This window comes from Ochotona princeps, chromosome 21 (genome assembly GCF_030435755.1).
Source record: "Ochotona princeps isolate mOchPri1 chromosome 21, mOchPri1.hap1, whole genome shotgun sequence".
In the NCBI taxonomy this organism is placed as follows: Eukaryota; Metazoa; Chordata; class Mammalia; order Lagomorpha; family Ochotonidae; genus Ochotona; species Ochotona princeps.
This window is the reverse complement of record NC_080852.1, coordinates 32,191,014-32,206,918: the sequence shown is the minus strand read 5'-3', so window position 1 is coordinate 32,206,918 and position 15,905 is coordinate 32,191,014. Positions and strand designations below refer to the sequence as shown.

The window sequence follows — 15,905 nt, the reverse complement described above, 5'->3', positions numbered from 1 at the left end:
TCAATGGACATTTACCTAATGACCGAGTCAAGGACTTCCCTACTTGATGTACTGTTGTCTGGGTTGGTGTGAACAACAACAACAATACAGTTATACATTAATGGTCTGCTTTTTGAATCTTTAGTAATCCACATTATGAGACCATTTGTTTGCATCATTTTTCAGAAAAGCCAAGGCAAAGAATTTTTTGGATGCAAATGAACGTGTGTACAGTTAAAAATATATGGTGGCGGGCCCGGCGGCGTGGCCTAGCTGCTAAAGTCCTCGCCTTGAACGCCCCGGGATCCCATATGGGCGCCGGTTCTAGTCCCGGCAGCTCCACTTCCCATCCAGCTCCCTGCTTGTGGCCTGGGAAGGCAGTTGAGGATGGCCCAATGCATTGGGACACTGCGCCCGCGTGGGAGACCCGGAGGAGGTTCCGGGTTCCCGGCTTTGGATCGGCGCGCACCGGCCCATTGCGGCTCACTTGGGGAGTGAAACATCGGACGGAGGATCTTCCTCTCTGTCTCTCCTCCTCTGTGTATATCTGGCTGTAATAAAATGAATAAATCCTTAAAAAAAAAAAAAAAATATATATATATATATATATATATATGGTGGCTAAAAGAACTAAAAATGTTTTCTGTGTAAAGCAGAGAATATAGGTGCAGTCTATAATTTAGCTTTCCAGCGTAGCACTTAGAGTCTTAGAGGAAAACATTTCAATAGTGTTGTGGCTCAGTTGGCCACACAGTATGTGAATTATACATGACAGTTCTGTTTGTTCTGTAGCAATGGAAAAATGAGTTTCATCATTGTCAGTGAGAACAAGAACAGGATGACATAGCTTTACCATGCAGCCTTGCTACCCCCAGCTGTCATTTCCCAGAGGGCAGGAGTCAGTTTGGAGATAACTGGAATGATTTCTGATTTGATTCTAAATCTGTACCATAAAACGTGACATCTACTCACGTTATAGAAATTCTAAGAATAAATATATAATAGGAAGAGAGAGAAGAGGATGAGTGGAAAGGTAATGACTCTGGAGACTGCCCCCTGTGTGAATCAGGGGGACCTTTGTGTCCAGAGCCGAGTGGGAAGTTTGCAGAACCACCTAGAGCAAGGAAACTATCTTTCAGAATGGGGAGAAGGGTGGCCGGAGGCACCTGTGTAGGGGTCTTGGGAGATGTGGAAGGATCTTGATGTTAATGCCTTGTGTGGTCTCAAGGAGTGGACTTGACTTGACTGTCACGTGCTCACCTGTAGGGTGGAGACCATGCTGTGGAGGTGGGTGGGGGGTGAGCGTGCACGGAGAAGCATGCTCCTGCTGAGAGCAGGGCAAGCTCTGGGCAGCCCCGTGTCCATGTGAGGCAGCAGCCCAGTACTGCCAGCTCCTCACTGTCTTGCAGGGTAGCTGCGGGGCTGTCCTTGCGGCAGTTGTCCAGCACTGGACTGGAGCCCAGGCTCGCCATGGTCTCTGTGCTGTGGGCCTGGCACACCTCCTAAAGCTGCTGTTGTCTGCCGTGCCCTATGCTCTGGTCCTCCCCTCCCCTCTCCACTCTATGTAAATGTAAGATAAGTAATGCAGTGTATTTATAATAGTGAAGAGATGAACAAAGCAGCTATCCTAACTACTCACGAGGAGAACAGGGCGGTGGGGGGGAGGGGAGCAGTTGAATTCTTTTTGAAAAAAGTTATTTTCATTTGAAAGGCAGAGTTGCCAAGAGAAAGGGGGGAGGGGAGAAATCTTCCATTCACTGGTTTACTCTGCAAGTGGCTGCCATGGCCAAAGCTGGACCAATGCAAAGCCAGGAGCTGCTTCCGGGTCTCCCATGTGGGTGCAGGGCCCCAAGCACTCAGGCTGTCCTCTGCTGCTTTCCCAGGCCATAAGCAGGAACCTGCACTGGGACTCCAACTCCTTTAGCAATGAATCAGCCGAATGGAAGTTGCCTGCCGCAGGATTTACCAACCATCTGGTTAGGGAGGACGAAAAGGTAGTTTTGGCAGAGCTTTGGCCCGCCTGAGCTTATGTTGTTCAGTTCAGTCTGTGGCATGTTCTTGTCAGAAGAATGACTGTTCATCTGAGGCAGGAGAACAGGTTGTTTCGGTGGCTGACAGTGCTGGGTCAGGGCAGAAGCCAAGGGCGGACACAGGAAAGCAGGACCCTGGCAGGCTTCTAACCTCCCTGTGTCCTGCAGTGCCTCTCCGGAAGTTCAGATGGGACAATCCGCCTTTGGTCCCTTGGCCAGCAGAGGTGCATCGCGACATACCGAGTGCATGATGAAGGCGTGTGGGCCCTGCAGGTCAATGATGCCTTCACACACGTGTACTCTGGGGGCAGGGACCGGAAGATTTACTGTACAGACCTGAGGAGCCCCGACATCCGCGTGCTGATTTGTGAGGAGAAAGCCCCCGTTCTCAAGGTATGGCAGCTGTGTGATGGGCACAGCTACAAGGACAGCCAGGTGCCATCTGTGAGGGCGGGAATCTACGGTCTCACTGCATTGGCAGGCTGAGGCAGAGCATCAGCACTGGCACTTGGGGTACAGGGCTGGGTAGTTCTGTGTTCTGCTGATATTTGTTTGAAACAAGTTGATATATCTTCCTTTTTTTTTAATATTTATTCATTTTTGGGCCTGGCATGATAGCGTATTGGTTAAAGTCCTCGCCTTGAACACCCGGGATCCCATATGGGCGCCAGTTCTAATCCCAGCGGCTCCACTTCCCATCCAGCTCCCTGCTTGTGGCCTGGGGAAGCAATCGAAGATGGCCCAAAGCCTTGGGACCCTGCACCCATGTGGGAGACCTGGAAGAGCTCCTGGCTCCTGGTTTTGGATTGGCTCAGCTCCGGCCGTTGTGGCCGCTTGGGGAGTGAACCAACAGATGGAAGATCTTTCTGTCTCTCCTCCTCTCTGTATATCTGCCTTTCCAATAAACATAAATAAATCTTTTTTGTTTTTAAAGGTTTGTTTATTTTGTTGGAAAGGCAGATTTACAGAAAGAAAGATCTTTTATCCTCTGGTTCACTCCTCAGATGGCTGCAATGACTAGAGCTGAGCCAATACAAAGCTAGGAGCTAAGAGCGTCCTCTGGGTTTCCCGTATGGGTGCTGGGTCCCAAGGCTTTGCGCCATCCTCCACTACTTCCCAGGCCACAAGCAGGGAGCTGGATGGGAAGCAGGGCTGCCAGGAGTAGAATCAGCGCTCATGTGGGATCCCAGTGCGTTCAGGGCGAGGACTTTTAGCTGCCAGGCCACCATGCTGAGCCCAAAAACTGAGTTTTTGTTTTGTTTGGTGTTTTGGTTTTTTTTTAAGACTTATTTATTTAGCCTGAAAATGAGATTTACAGAGAGAGAGGGGGAGAGAAATAGATGTTCCATCTGCTGGTTCACTCCCCAAATGGCCGTAAAGTCCAGAGCTGGACTGGCCCAAAGCTATAAACCAGGGACTTCTTCTGGATATCCCACGTTAAGCGCAGGACCGTGAGGACTTGGGCCATCCTCACTAGCTTCTCAGACTATTTGCTGGGAGCTCGATGGGAACTGGAGCAGCTGGGACTAGAACTGGGACCAGAGCAGTAGTAGTCAGAACATTTTTTTTTTCCAAGAGGTTTTTTGTTTTGTTTTGTTTTGTTTTTACATTTTATTAATATTATTATTATTATTATCTTTTGATACAGTTCCATAGGCTCCTGGCATTTCCCTTATTCCTTACCCAATTCTCTCCCTCCCAACTCGTTCCTCTGTATCATTACTAAAGTATAGCTCTTCATACACAGTCATATGTCCATCATTGCGGGCATGGACAATGGCAGAGAGTCCAGCATCCTATTGTCAAGATATAGCGAACAGTTTCATTGTAAGTCCATCTTTGTCTGGATGTAGAAATGCATACTACATTATATCTTCACATCTGGATGTAAGTCTCCATTTCACAGCTACTGTTCATCCCCTTAAATGAAAAGTCATAATACAAAATCAACAATAGAAAAAAATATATAAATTTACAATGCCATAAAGTTAAATGACATGTTACTAGATATGACCGTCTCCATTACACAGCTACTACACATCCCCTTAAATGAAAAGCCACAAAACAAAGTCGACATCAGGGAGAAAAAAAAATTAACAACACCATGAAGTTAAATAACATGCTACTAAATGACTAACGTGTAGCTGAAGAAATGAAAATCAAGAACTTTCTTGAAGAAAATGATGCTACTGTATGATCTAGGAGTCATTGAATGATTTAATCAGAAGAAAGTGTTTTGAAGAGATGAAACTTAGAGAAAACAGCAAAACTCATGTGATATAGTTTCCGGTGATTTTTGTTGGTGAAGTGTGTCTCTTCAGTAGTAGTCAGAACATTTCTAAGCTTAAAATAGAAGTGTGGAGTTAGCTCTAACCACTTTTCTAAGAAATCGTCTCCACATGAGGAAAGCAAGAAATAACTGCAAATCCCCATGGTGTGTGAGACTTGTTACAGTGGGAAATCCCAGCCCATTGTAAGCATGGGCAGGCCGATCAAGGAAACAGAGGTTAAGAGATACCCGAGAAGGTGCGAAAGTAGATGACGTACCTTACTGGACCACACCAGCAATCTGTTAGAGAAACGGGATCGCTTTTCGGCCTTTCGGCTAAGATCAAGTGTAGAGAAGCAGGGAGTTGAGGCCATATTAGTACTCGTGGGTATGCGGCGCTTGGGCTGTAGGAGGGCCATGCAGGGAGGGGAAAGCCATGTCCCAAGGCCAGCAGCATCCAGGATCTCTTGGCTATGGGAAAGAGGCTTTGAGCAGCAGGCCTACCTTGCCGTGTGTTCCAAAGAGCCCCTGTCCAAACAGCTAGCTAGGAATCCAGGCCTGTCACTCTTGCCCCACCCCCATTCAAGCCTGCAGTTTCCTGTACAAGGGGAATACTGGTTCTTGATAGGATCTATTATTGTATGTGTAGTGGTTTAAATCCAAGGAAAATAAAGTGAATAATATACAGAAGCAATACTTGAACTGTACACTGAACTGCTCCCACATGTCTAATCCCCAGGAACAGAGTCTTTCATGCTTGCTGTGTATTTTTTATTACAAACGTTTTCAAAGAAGACAGGTGAATTTTTTTCCTAGTAAGAAAGAACATAGGGGCTGGCACTAAACCAAAGCAGGTATGGTACCAGCATCGCATACAGGTGCCAGTTTGCATCTCGGCTGTTCTGCTTTCAATCCGGCTCCCTGCTAATACATCTGGGAGAGTAGTGGAGGACGACCAAGGTTCTACGGCCCCTATACCCACATGGGAGACCTGGAAGAAGCTCCTGGCTCTTGGCTTCAGTCTAGCCCAGCCCCAGCCGGCGCAGCCATTTTGGGGAGTGAACCAGTGGCCAGAAAACTTCTGTCTCTGTAACTGCCTTTCAAATAAATAAAATAAATCTTTTTTAAAAATGCAGAGACATGGGCCCGGCGGCGTGGCCTAGCGGCTAAAAGTCCTCGCCTTGAACGCCCCGGGATCCCATATGGGCGCCGGTTCTAACCCCGGCAGCTCCACTTCCCATCCAGCTCCCTGCTTGTGGCCTGGGAAAGCAGCCGAGGATGGCCCAATGCATTGGGACCCTGCACCTGCGTGGGAGACCTGGAAGAGGTTCCGGGTTCCCGGCTTCTGATTGGCGTAGCACCGGCCGTTGCGGCTCACTTGGGGAGTGAAACATCGGACGAAAGATCTTCCTCTCTGTCTCTCCTCCTCTCTGTATATCTGACTTTGTAATAAAAATAAATCTTTAAAAAAAATGCATAGACATAAAAACTGGAATAGCAAAAATAAAAGATTATAGAAAGTCTCTATCCTCTCGACTGTATCCATTTTGGTCCCTCAAAGAAAGAAACCACAGTTAAAACTTCTAGGCACTGGGGAGAAGTCAACTTTTATACGACTGTGAATTGATTTAGCAAAGAGACCCTCCTGCTCTTCCGGGCATCCCTGGCCATCACTACTGTAAAGCGAGGGCTAGATGCTGGCTGGCACTCAGCGGCGCTGGCCCTCAAGGGAAGTGTGCTCCTCAGAGCTGTGTTCTGTACTTCCTTTTCAGATGGAGCTCGACAGATCAGCCGATCCCCCTCCTGCGATCTGGGTGGCGACAACCAAGTCTACAGTAAATAAGTGGGTGAGTGAGCCGCCACCTCCCAGACGCGTAGGTTGTTACACACCTGCCCGGCCCCGTCACAAACACCCAGCAGACTTCTGGGTAGCAGTCAGGTATCTCTCCTGATTTGTGCATCAGCAGCCAAGATACACATTGGGGATACTTACATAGTAAGTGTTAGTACAGCTGCAGGCCTCATGAAAACAGGCAACGGCCACTTTTCAGGACTATTCTCCTAAATGAAAAATGGAAAATTGTGTTTTCAAGGTCATTTCTTTTCTTTTTTCTTTTTTTTTTTCATAGCATGAAAACCCAAGATAGAAACCCAGGATAAGGAAGGAAGTTAGGCAGCACATTGTGGATTCTTACAGAAGATTTAAGTTTTTTTGTGTACCTGATTCTTTGTAAATAACAAAGGAAAAACTTCTTGTATTCATTCCTGTTTGTAGGCACATCGAGTGCTTTTTTCTGTGTCCTTGTGAAAAATGTTATTTATCTTGTCTAAATGTAGCTTTGCCCATTTGTGATCAATATCATTTTACCTGGCTGAGTACTCCTCACCGGGCCCAGCTTCCTCGCTCCCTCTCTGCTGGGATAACATTCCCTCTTTGATGTATGCTTTCTTTAAATGATGGTAAAATGTTGGGACTAAAGGCTTTTGGTTTCTATAGTAAGTTGTTGAAGTCTTCTTGTTTATTTTTTCTTTACTCTTTTTTTGTCACTCTAAACAAGATGTCAAAATTTGTAGAGCAAAAATGATTAAATAACAATTTTTGTTCCCTTAGACGTTGAAGGGAATTCATAATTTCAGAGCATCTGGAGATTATGACAATGACTGCACAAATCCCATAACACCCCTTTGCACACAGCCTGACCAGGTTATTAAAGGTGAGTCAGAAAGGTACAAGTAGTGTACCTTTTGTTGTTGCTGGCAGGATAGCTGAAATAAAGAAGTATTTCTTTAATGTATAATCCAGTCGTGTATAGATTTATTTCAGCACAAGAAAAAAAGCTATTTTAAAAAATATTGTTTAGTCACTTTTCAGTAAGCTTTCTTGAAATATTATTTTTCGCAAAGTGTCATAATAGCTATGATAATACCAACAGCCATTTTATAAAATGGGTCGGGGGGGGTTAATGTTGCCTTTTGGCACAGCCAGAGAAGGAACAACGTGCTCCCTAAATTCTACATGCTACTACTGACTGATTGTGGCAAAAAAGAAAAAAAAGTGTGTTTAATGTCCAAGTTTGGAATTAGAATCAGGCGTGGCATCTTCCTCTGTGGTTTTGGTGTCTGCTGTCACCATTAGCATAGTGTATCCATTCAGGAGTCAGAGAGAAGGAAATGGGACCCAAGTTGACCCAAGATGGGACTCGGTCAGAGATTTTCTGTCTTCATTTGGACTTTTCCTGGTGAATTAAAACTGTTGGCTCTCAACAATTTTCCACTGCTGCCTTTTGAAGAGTCCCTTACTTTATGATCTGCTGTTAAAATTGTTTTTTCTAAACTCAGGTCATAACTGCAGATCACTGATTGACTTTGAAGTGCCTTGGATTAGTTAGGCAAGCCCTCGGGCTCGCCGCCTTTGGTCGGGTTATATTCCTGTGCAGGCCAGTTAGCACACTATGCCTAAAATGGGAAGGGATTGGTTAGTTAACTGTGTTTTATTTTTCCTTTAGGGGGTGCTAGTATTATTCAGTGTCACATTCTTAATGATAAGAGACATATATTAACCAAAGATACCAATAATAACGTGGCATATTGGGATGTATTAAAGGTGAGTATATTTTTAATTAGATCATGCTTTTTTTTCTGTTATATTATGGTAACCAAGATAATAAATATATAAAATGTATTTTTTTTAAAGATTTGTTTATTTTTATTACAAAGTCAGGTATACAGAGAGGAGGAGAGACAGAGAGGAAGATCTTTCGTCCGATGTTTCACTCCCCAAGTGAGCCGCAACGGCCGGTGCTACGCCAATCAGAAGCCGGGAACCTGGAACCTCTTCTGGGTCTCCCACGTGGGTGCAGGGTCCCAAAGCTTTGGGCCATCCTCGGCTGCTTTCCCAGGCCACAAGCAGGGAGCTGGATGGGAAGTGGAGCTGCCAGGGTTAGAACCGGCGCCCATATGGGATCCCGGGGCGTTCAAGGCGAGGACTTTTAGCTGCTAGGCCACGCCGCCGGGCCCAAATATATAAAATTTAATTGTAGTAATATCTTATTTGGGAAATGACTGTGCTTTTTTTGTAAGATTTATTTATTTTTATTGGAAAGTCAGTATATCTAACGAGGAGGAGAGACAGAGAGGAAGATCTTCCGTCTGCTGATTTACTCCCCAAGCAGCTGCAACAGGCATAGCTGAGCCAATCCAAGCCAGGAGCTTGGAGCCTCTTCTGGGTCTCCACCAGGATTAAAACTGGCACCCATAAGGGATCCTGGTACATTCAAGGCGAGCACTTTAACTGCTAGGCTACTGCGCTGAATCCATGACTGCTTTTTTATGTGAGTGTCAGATAGAGCTAGAGGTTTTTTGTGCCCAGCACAGTGACCTAGCAACTGGAGCCCTCACCTTGAGCATGCCGGGATCCCATATGGGCGCCACTTCCCATCCAGTTCCCTGCTTGTAGCCTGGGAAGGCAGTCAAAAACAGCCCAAAGCCTTGGGACCCTGCACCCACGTGGGAAACCTGGAGGAGCTCCTGGCTCTGGCTTCAGAACAGCAGAGCTCTGGCCACTGCAATCACTTGGGGAGTAGATCATTGGACAGAAGATCTTCTTCTCTGTCTCTCCTCTCTATATATATCTGATTGCAATAAAGAAAATAAATAAATCTTTAAACAAAAAAACTAGAGATTTTTTTTTTCTTTAGTGATTTATTTATTTGAAAGGTAGGATGAAAGAGAGGGAGAGATAAAGAGATATCCCTTTCAACAGTTCACTTCCCAAATGCCTATAACAGCTGAGTGTAGGCTGGGCCCAAGCCAAGAATCAGGGGCCCTACCCAGATCTCCAATGTGAGTGATGGGAACCCAAGTTTATGGGCCATCCTCTGTTCGCTGTCCCTCAGTGATGGCTGGTGCACGGAGCCTGAAATAACAGGTATGGTGAGATAACCAAAGTTTATTAGGGGCATCAGGCTTTTAGAGACTGAGGGTCACATAGGATAAGGGAGGAGAAGCTGAGGAGCTTACATAGTTCCATAGCCTAACTACAGAACCCATCAACTGTTTCCACACCCTTATTTGAAACTATCTTTTTGTTTTGTATATCCAATCAGGCATCCTCTTGCAAATGATATCCAATCGGTTGTTCTCATACAAATGATATCCTATCAATTGTTATATCCTGTGTTCTCTATCCTTCCACAATCCATATTATTATATGCTGCTTTACCTTAAGTCCATCAAAACATCCCATCCTTTACAGCAGAGGCGCTTTGGGCTGGGCTGTGTGGTGGGAGGGAGAGGAACAGTTGTCCAAACGTTTCAGGCATTAGCCAGCATTCCTAACCTTCCCACTCAGTGCTGGCGGCAAATGCCTCCCTCCTCACCAAGCTCTGACAACCAGAATTGTCTCCAGGCACTGCCAGCTATTTGGCAGGAAAGAAGAGACAGTAGGGTGTGAGATTCCCCCTAGGTTGAGAACCACATTGATGTCTCTGAGGATTCACAGCCAGCCCTGCAAGCATTCTTTGCAGCAATCAGCCTTGTGGAATGTGCTAAGCTACTCAACTGTGTCCTAAAAAGAACCGAGGAGCATGCTTGTTACTTGGGATTCTGGGTTGTTTCATCTTTTGCATACTTTGGAGTTTCAGTTGACACTGCTTCCATGCAAGTGCATGGCATATAAATTGGTACCCGCAAAACTGAATAATTTCCATGAATAGAACTTTTTTGAATTTAAAATTTGAGTACTAGCAGATAGTTATATAAAGGCAGGTACCACATTCTTTTGAAATATATTTTAGACTCTCTTTTATTCAGAAATGTAAAAATGAAGTTTCAAAGCCAGAATCAGGTCAGTTCCCCACTTACCCTGGATCGCTGTGCTTTCTCTTTGATGGATAGGCATGTAAAGTTGAAGATCTCGGCAAAGTGGATTTTGAGGATGAAATTAAGAAAAGATTTAAAATGGTGTATGTGCCAAATTGGTTCTCTGTAGACTTGAAGACAGGGGTAAGTGAGCACTCAGTGTTTGTGTGAATATATCCAGTTTATAGCCAGTGTAGCTCATAATTATTCTTACAGAGTCCTGTGTTTTTACATGTGGAAGAAAATGCTTTCATGGTAATCTTAGAGAAGGCAATTGATAGCTCAGAATGCTGAATGGCAATTGCATTGAGTCACACAGAACACATTTGGTTCCAGAACCTGTGACCCAGTACTTTAGCCAACGGGCTTGGAGAGTAGTGCGGAGAACATGTTCACCCGGAATGGTTGCTAACAGCTTTTCTTTTGACAGATGTTGACCATTACGTTGGATGAGAGCGACTGTTTTGCTGCTTGGGTTTCTGCAAAAGATGCTGGCTTCAGCAGCCCTGATGGGTCAGATCCAAAGTGTGAGTTCAGGGTCCTCCCCGCTCCTCCCCTTCTGAAAGGGAACATACGACTGTGTTGTTTTTATTATGTGCTAATTCTAAGAGTCCCTTCTCTTTCACTCATTGCATCCTTGGTCAGCATTCCCCCAAGAATGTGGCATGCAGACATACCTGATGTGTACAAACACAGTCTTAGTGGCTTTGTGTGGTATTAGCCTTTTAAATAGTGTGATTTGTATTTTTGCTTGGTTTTAACAAATTATTGTACCTGCTTTGTGGGTTAAACCACAGCTTGCAATGCTAGTATCCCATATTAGAGTACTAAATGGAGTCCTGGCTATTCCACTTCCAGTCCAGCTTCCTGTTAATGTGCTTGAGAAGGCAGCAGATGATGACTCAAGTACCTGGGCTCCTACCACCCAATGGGGAGACCAGATGGAGTTCCTGGCCCTTGGCCTTGTCCTGACCCAGACCTGGCTGTTTACAACCCTAGTGGATGGAAAAATTGTGTGTGTGTTTGTGTGTGTGTTGCTCTACTTCAAAATACATAAATTCTGAAAGAAGGGGGAGAAAGAGAAAGAGAAAGACGGTAGCCTAAACAATGATGTCAAAATATGTTTACCCCATATTTTCATTGCTTTATAATTCTCAGATGAAATTTTAAGACATTTGACAAAATCTCCAAAATCTTAATATCATTGTAACATTAGAACGTGTTAGTTTTATCTACAATTTTTATTTCTTCTATTTTTATTTAATGTTCTCTTACCCCCCCCTTTTTTTTCTCATTCTAATTAACCTCTTTTGCAGTGAACTTAGGAGGCCTTTTACTCCAAGCACTTCTAGAATATTGGCCTAGAACACATGTGAATCCAATGGATGAAGAAGAAAATGAAGTAAACCATGGTTAGTGTTTTCCTATTGATATAATTAATCTTAAATTACTTAGAACCAAAACTCTTAAATTGTTGGCTAAAACAAGACATAATACATATGCGTGATGTTTCTATGTCATTTCCTCCCTCTGCTACTCAATAAGAGCATCCCTGCCATCTTACTGCGTCCGAGACGCCAGTGGGGCAGAGCACTGCGTGGCTTTCGCTCAGGGACACTCGGGACAAGTAGAGTCACCTTACAGAGGTGCCAGGAGCCTTCGCCTCACAACTAGGCACCTCAGCAGCATTATTCCCCAAATATTCCTTAGAGTGCCTATGGGCTTACCTGCAGAGCCAGGTTGTTAGCTGAGCCAGAGAGCCAGGGTGCAATGGCATAAAGCCATACCTGGGGTTGATCTGAAATCCTGGCATTGTCTACTCTGATAATCTACCTACTTTTGACTTTAAATGTTTCCAAAAAAAAAAGAAAGAAAGAAAGAAAAAGAAAATTGAATCCCATCTCCCAAGTGGCAGGGCAAATGCGTGTGTATATTTGAAGAATGAATGTCACTTGGGACATAGGAAAGCTGTGTGTGTGCCTCTCCACGAAGGGTCAAGGAAAGTAAGGTCTTGTGTGGGTCGTTCTGCTCAGCAGTGGTGTAGCTGTGGGGAATGGGTTTCTGGCAAGGCGGGATTGCTGTCAGAAGCCCAGGTAAGTCATCAGGATTCAGTCATGAAAAAGCAGAGGTATAGGCATACCCCTTTGCATCCAGGCTGTGAGTAGAGAGACTAAGGAAGAAGTCACAGGAAACCCCACAATCATCTTCAAGTCAAAGTGCCCTCATCAAGGCTGGACAACGCCAGCCCACTACTCTGTCCAGAGCTTAGGCCAATGCACGCTCTGCAATGTGCTGCACCTGCACCCTGCTCCATGGGTCCTCGGGATGAGCAGCTCACGCAATCCGAGGACCTTAGCAAGTTGCAGGTGAGCTATAAAGACCAATGGGTGTGGGTACTGACCCTCAGGGACTGACGCTGTGGTAGGGCAGAGAGCTACTGGCATAGAGCCTTCTCACTGTGTGAAAAGGTCCAGAAGAGCCACTGGATTTCAGGACTGAACTTGCTCCCAGCCTGATTAGGGAAGGCATCATGAACGGGCCGACACTGGAGTCAGGGATAAATGCACTTAAAAGGCGACACAGCAGAGTGGAAATGAAATGTCAAGAGCGAGAAGTGAAGCTGTGGCCTCTTTCAGGACTTTCTTATTGATATCTGTTACTGGTTGCCGCTGCCATTAAACTTTTTTCCAACTCAAGGAATTTTTCTGAGCTTGATATTCTTAAAAAAAAAAAAAAAACATGAAAACAAGAAGCACTAGATGATCTTTTAACTGTTCTTGACTTGGTCATAGTGGTTTCAAATCTGAAATAAGTTCGCCTATTCTATAAAGCCTTGCAGTGGACTTTGCTATGCAGTACACCCCAACTTACCAGGTTTATTACTTATCAACAATTTCCCTTTTTTAATTAATTTTTTTTACATTTATTTCTAACTCCATTCGACTTTTGGGACTTGGGACTTTAGAAGGCTTGTAGTATGTGAATTCTGTGGAAATGAGATGTTGTACTTACAGTGTTCGCGTCTCTTCCTAGTGAATGGGGAGCAGGAGAACCGAGTACAGAAGGGCAACGGCTACTTCCAGGTGCCCCCTCACACACCAGTGATCTTTGGGGAAGCCGGAGGCCGCACGCTCTTCAGGTACGGGGAGGAAGGCCTGTGGCCCTGCCTGGGAAGACCTCTTGTTTACTCCAGAGGGTGGCCTTGGAAAGATGTAGCAGAGCTTTAGCACAAACTGCCAGGCTGCTCAGGACCTCGGGAGTGTTGCTGTGGGTCAGCAAGCTCCATGAGCAGCGCTGGTCCAGCACACCATGAGAGGAGAAGGCCTAGCGTCCTGTGGGGCCGCTGTCTCGCCTTCCAACAGCTCCTGGGGTGGTTTCTGGCAGCAAACTCTCCCTCTACCCCTGCTCTCCCATCTCCCTTTGCTAGTGTGACTTCCAGGGTGGGGAGCAGATGACAGCTCCTCAGCCTGCCCTGGGGAACTGCTGTGGCCAACCCCAGCCTGACACGTGGGGACCCACAGGCAATGACGGAGCTGGGTCACCTCCAGGTTGCTAGCAAGCCCTTAGAGAGCCAGTGGGAAGAGTTGCCCCTGAGCACAGAATTCTCTTTCTTGATGGTGATTCCCTGAGGGTGGTGGCCAAACCTGTTCTGGTCCCCACTGCGAGGGAAGACCTCTGGTATGCACTCTAGCCACGGAAGGTGGCTCTCCTGGTGCTGTGTGGGCATCACACAGGAGCTCTGAGGATGCCTAGCCTCCTTGTCTGACCACCTGAGCTCCTGGAGCCCACTCTTCCTTCTGAGTGAGTGAGTCAGTCTGTCTGGTTCTGCAATACTCCCTCAGCCACCCAGTGAAGCTCTCTGAGGCGGAATCCCAGGGGTGCCCCTGCAGTGGGTCTGATGGTGGTTTTGTCTTCTGCTGGCTCACTCCCTGGCGGATTGTGTTTCAGGCTGCTCTGCCGAGATTCTGGGGGTGAGACGGAGTCCATGCTTCTCAATGAGACAGTGCCACAATGGGTCATCGACATCACTGTGGACGTAAGTGTCCTGCACTGCCCTCCCCGTTTCCTTCCGCACTGGGAAATGCAAGACTGTGATAAAACTAGTCCATCAGGTGGGATCGTTATCTGCCTCTGTGTGGTTCCAAAGCTGCAGAAGTATCATTCCATAATTTATGTCTTTTTGTCTTGCATTATAAAAATAATATCTGCTGATTCCGCAAAATAAGTAAATGAAGTGAAACTGTTTTTTCCCAGTCACTTTCTCTCACCCATTCATACCCTAGCCCTTCTCAGTAACAATGAATACATAGCCTTTGTTACTTTCATGGCAAATAGTATGTGTGTGCATATGTATGTGTATAGTTCCTTTTATTTTACAGCAAGATCCTTTTCTACCATTTTGCAACTTTTCTTTCTTGGATATGGGTTTCCCAAATGGCACCCAGGTGTGTTTTCATGTCTGTGAGCACGTTGGTGATTCTGTGGTATCGATTCCATGATTTACTTACTCAGGCTCCTGTTGGTAGATACTTGGTTGTTTGCAGTGTTTTCTGTGCAAACAGTGCTGCAGTGAACAGCCTTGTACTTGATTCTTTGCGTACTGTTTAGCGTAAATTCCTAGCAGTGGGACTGCAGGATCAAGGGTGTGCACATTTTAAATTTTGAAAGATATTGCCAAATTGCCCTGTATACAACCTGTGCCGGTTAGCACTCTCTCCAGCAATAAGTAGCCATTTTCCCACATACACCAACACTGGATGCCTTGAATCTTTACTGATACTTAAATCTGTCATTGCTTTAATGCGGATTGTTTTCCTTTTTTGATTCAGACATAGTGAGATTCAGCATCTTTTTGTACTGGTCCTCATATCTTCTATGACTCACCCACTTGAATTCTTCACCCATTTAAATGATCATTTGTCTTTCTTAAAATTTAGTAGGAATTCTTTGGTGGTAACGCTTTTATTTCTACTTGTGTCCTTCAGCTGAACGTTTACTTTGCTCATAGTGTTGCTTTTCATGTGATTTTTGCGTAAACAAATAGAGCCTTCAGGGCTCCGAGTTACATGTCTTGTGTAGGTCTTTTTGTACCCCACAAAGCAGCAGAAGCGTTCTCCTTCTTTCTGGAACCTTGTGATAATCTTTACGTCTGGGTCTTTAGTTGATGCTTCTCTTTGGTGTGAGGCAGGATTCTGACTTTGCAAAAGGGACAGCCAGTTGCCAACATAATCTACTGGATTACTGTCCTTTTTCTACTGATCTGAAGTGCCATCTTCTATCACGCGCTAACTTTCTCAGCCATCTGTTTCTAGACTCTCACGTACTCCTAAAGCCATGTGAAAAGGGATTTAATCTCCAAAAGCTTTAGCTTTGTTTCCCAAATAATAGTTCCAAGGACATAAAACCAGTGTGACACCAACAGATGCTCTACGGTCCTCTCTTTATGTCCAACTCTCCGTAAACCACTCCTCCATTTGAAACTCACCAAGAATGCCCTGGCAGCCCTGGGCCTGCAGCTCATTCCTGAGAGCAGACAGGTGCACAGGCTGCAACAGGGAGGCTCAGAAGGGATTAAGACCCTGAGAAGACCAGATAAGTTACTGCTTCATCTAACAATGTAGCTTACTTTTGGGGAGGCCTCCAGGTTGTTGGCTGAAGTTTCCCTTCCTTCTTAAAGCCTCGGACCTTACCCTGATGTGGGAGGGAAACAAGGAGAGGCGCTGCTGGGCCTTTCAGCAGGGCAGTGTGTGTCCTTCCTCAAGGTCAAT

At 45.5% G+C, this 15,905-nt stretch overlaps 1 protein-coding gene across 1 annotated transcript in view; it reads left to right on the top strand.

Moving 5' to 3' along the window:
- The window catches only part of WDR48 (WD repeat domain 48), a 33,619-nt gene that overhangs the window by 12,988 nt on the left and 4,726 nt on the right, over positions 1–15,905 (top strand). The window contains exons 8-16 of the mRNA XM_058678532.1: positions 2,178–2,402; positions 6,051–6,125; positions 6,890–6,992; positions 7,785–7,882; positions 10,174–10,281; positions 10,568–10,664; positions 11,454–11,549; positions 13,171–13,276; positions 14,086–14,173. Coding sequence (XP_058534515.1) covers positions 2,178–2,402; positions 6,051–6,125; positions 6,890–6,992; positions 7,785–7,882; positions 10,174–10,281; positions 10,568–10,664; positions 11,454–11,549; positions 13,171–13,276; positions 14,086–14,173 — 996 coding nt within the window. The remainder of the gene's footprint in view (positions 1–2,177; positions 2,403–6,050; positions 6,126–6,889; positions 6,993–7,784; positions 7,883–10,173; positions 10,282–10,567; positions 10,665–11,453; positions 11,550–13,170; positions 13,277–14,085; positions 14,174–15,905) is intronic.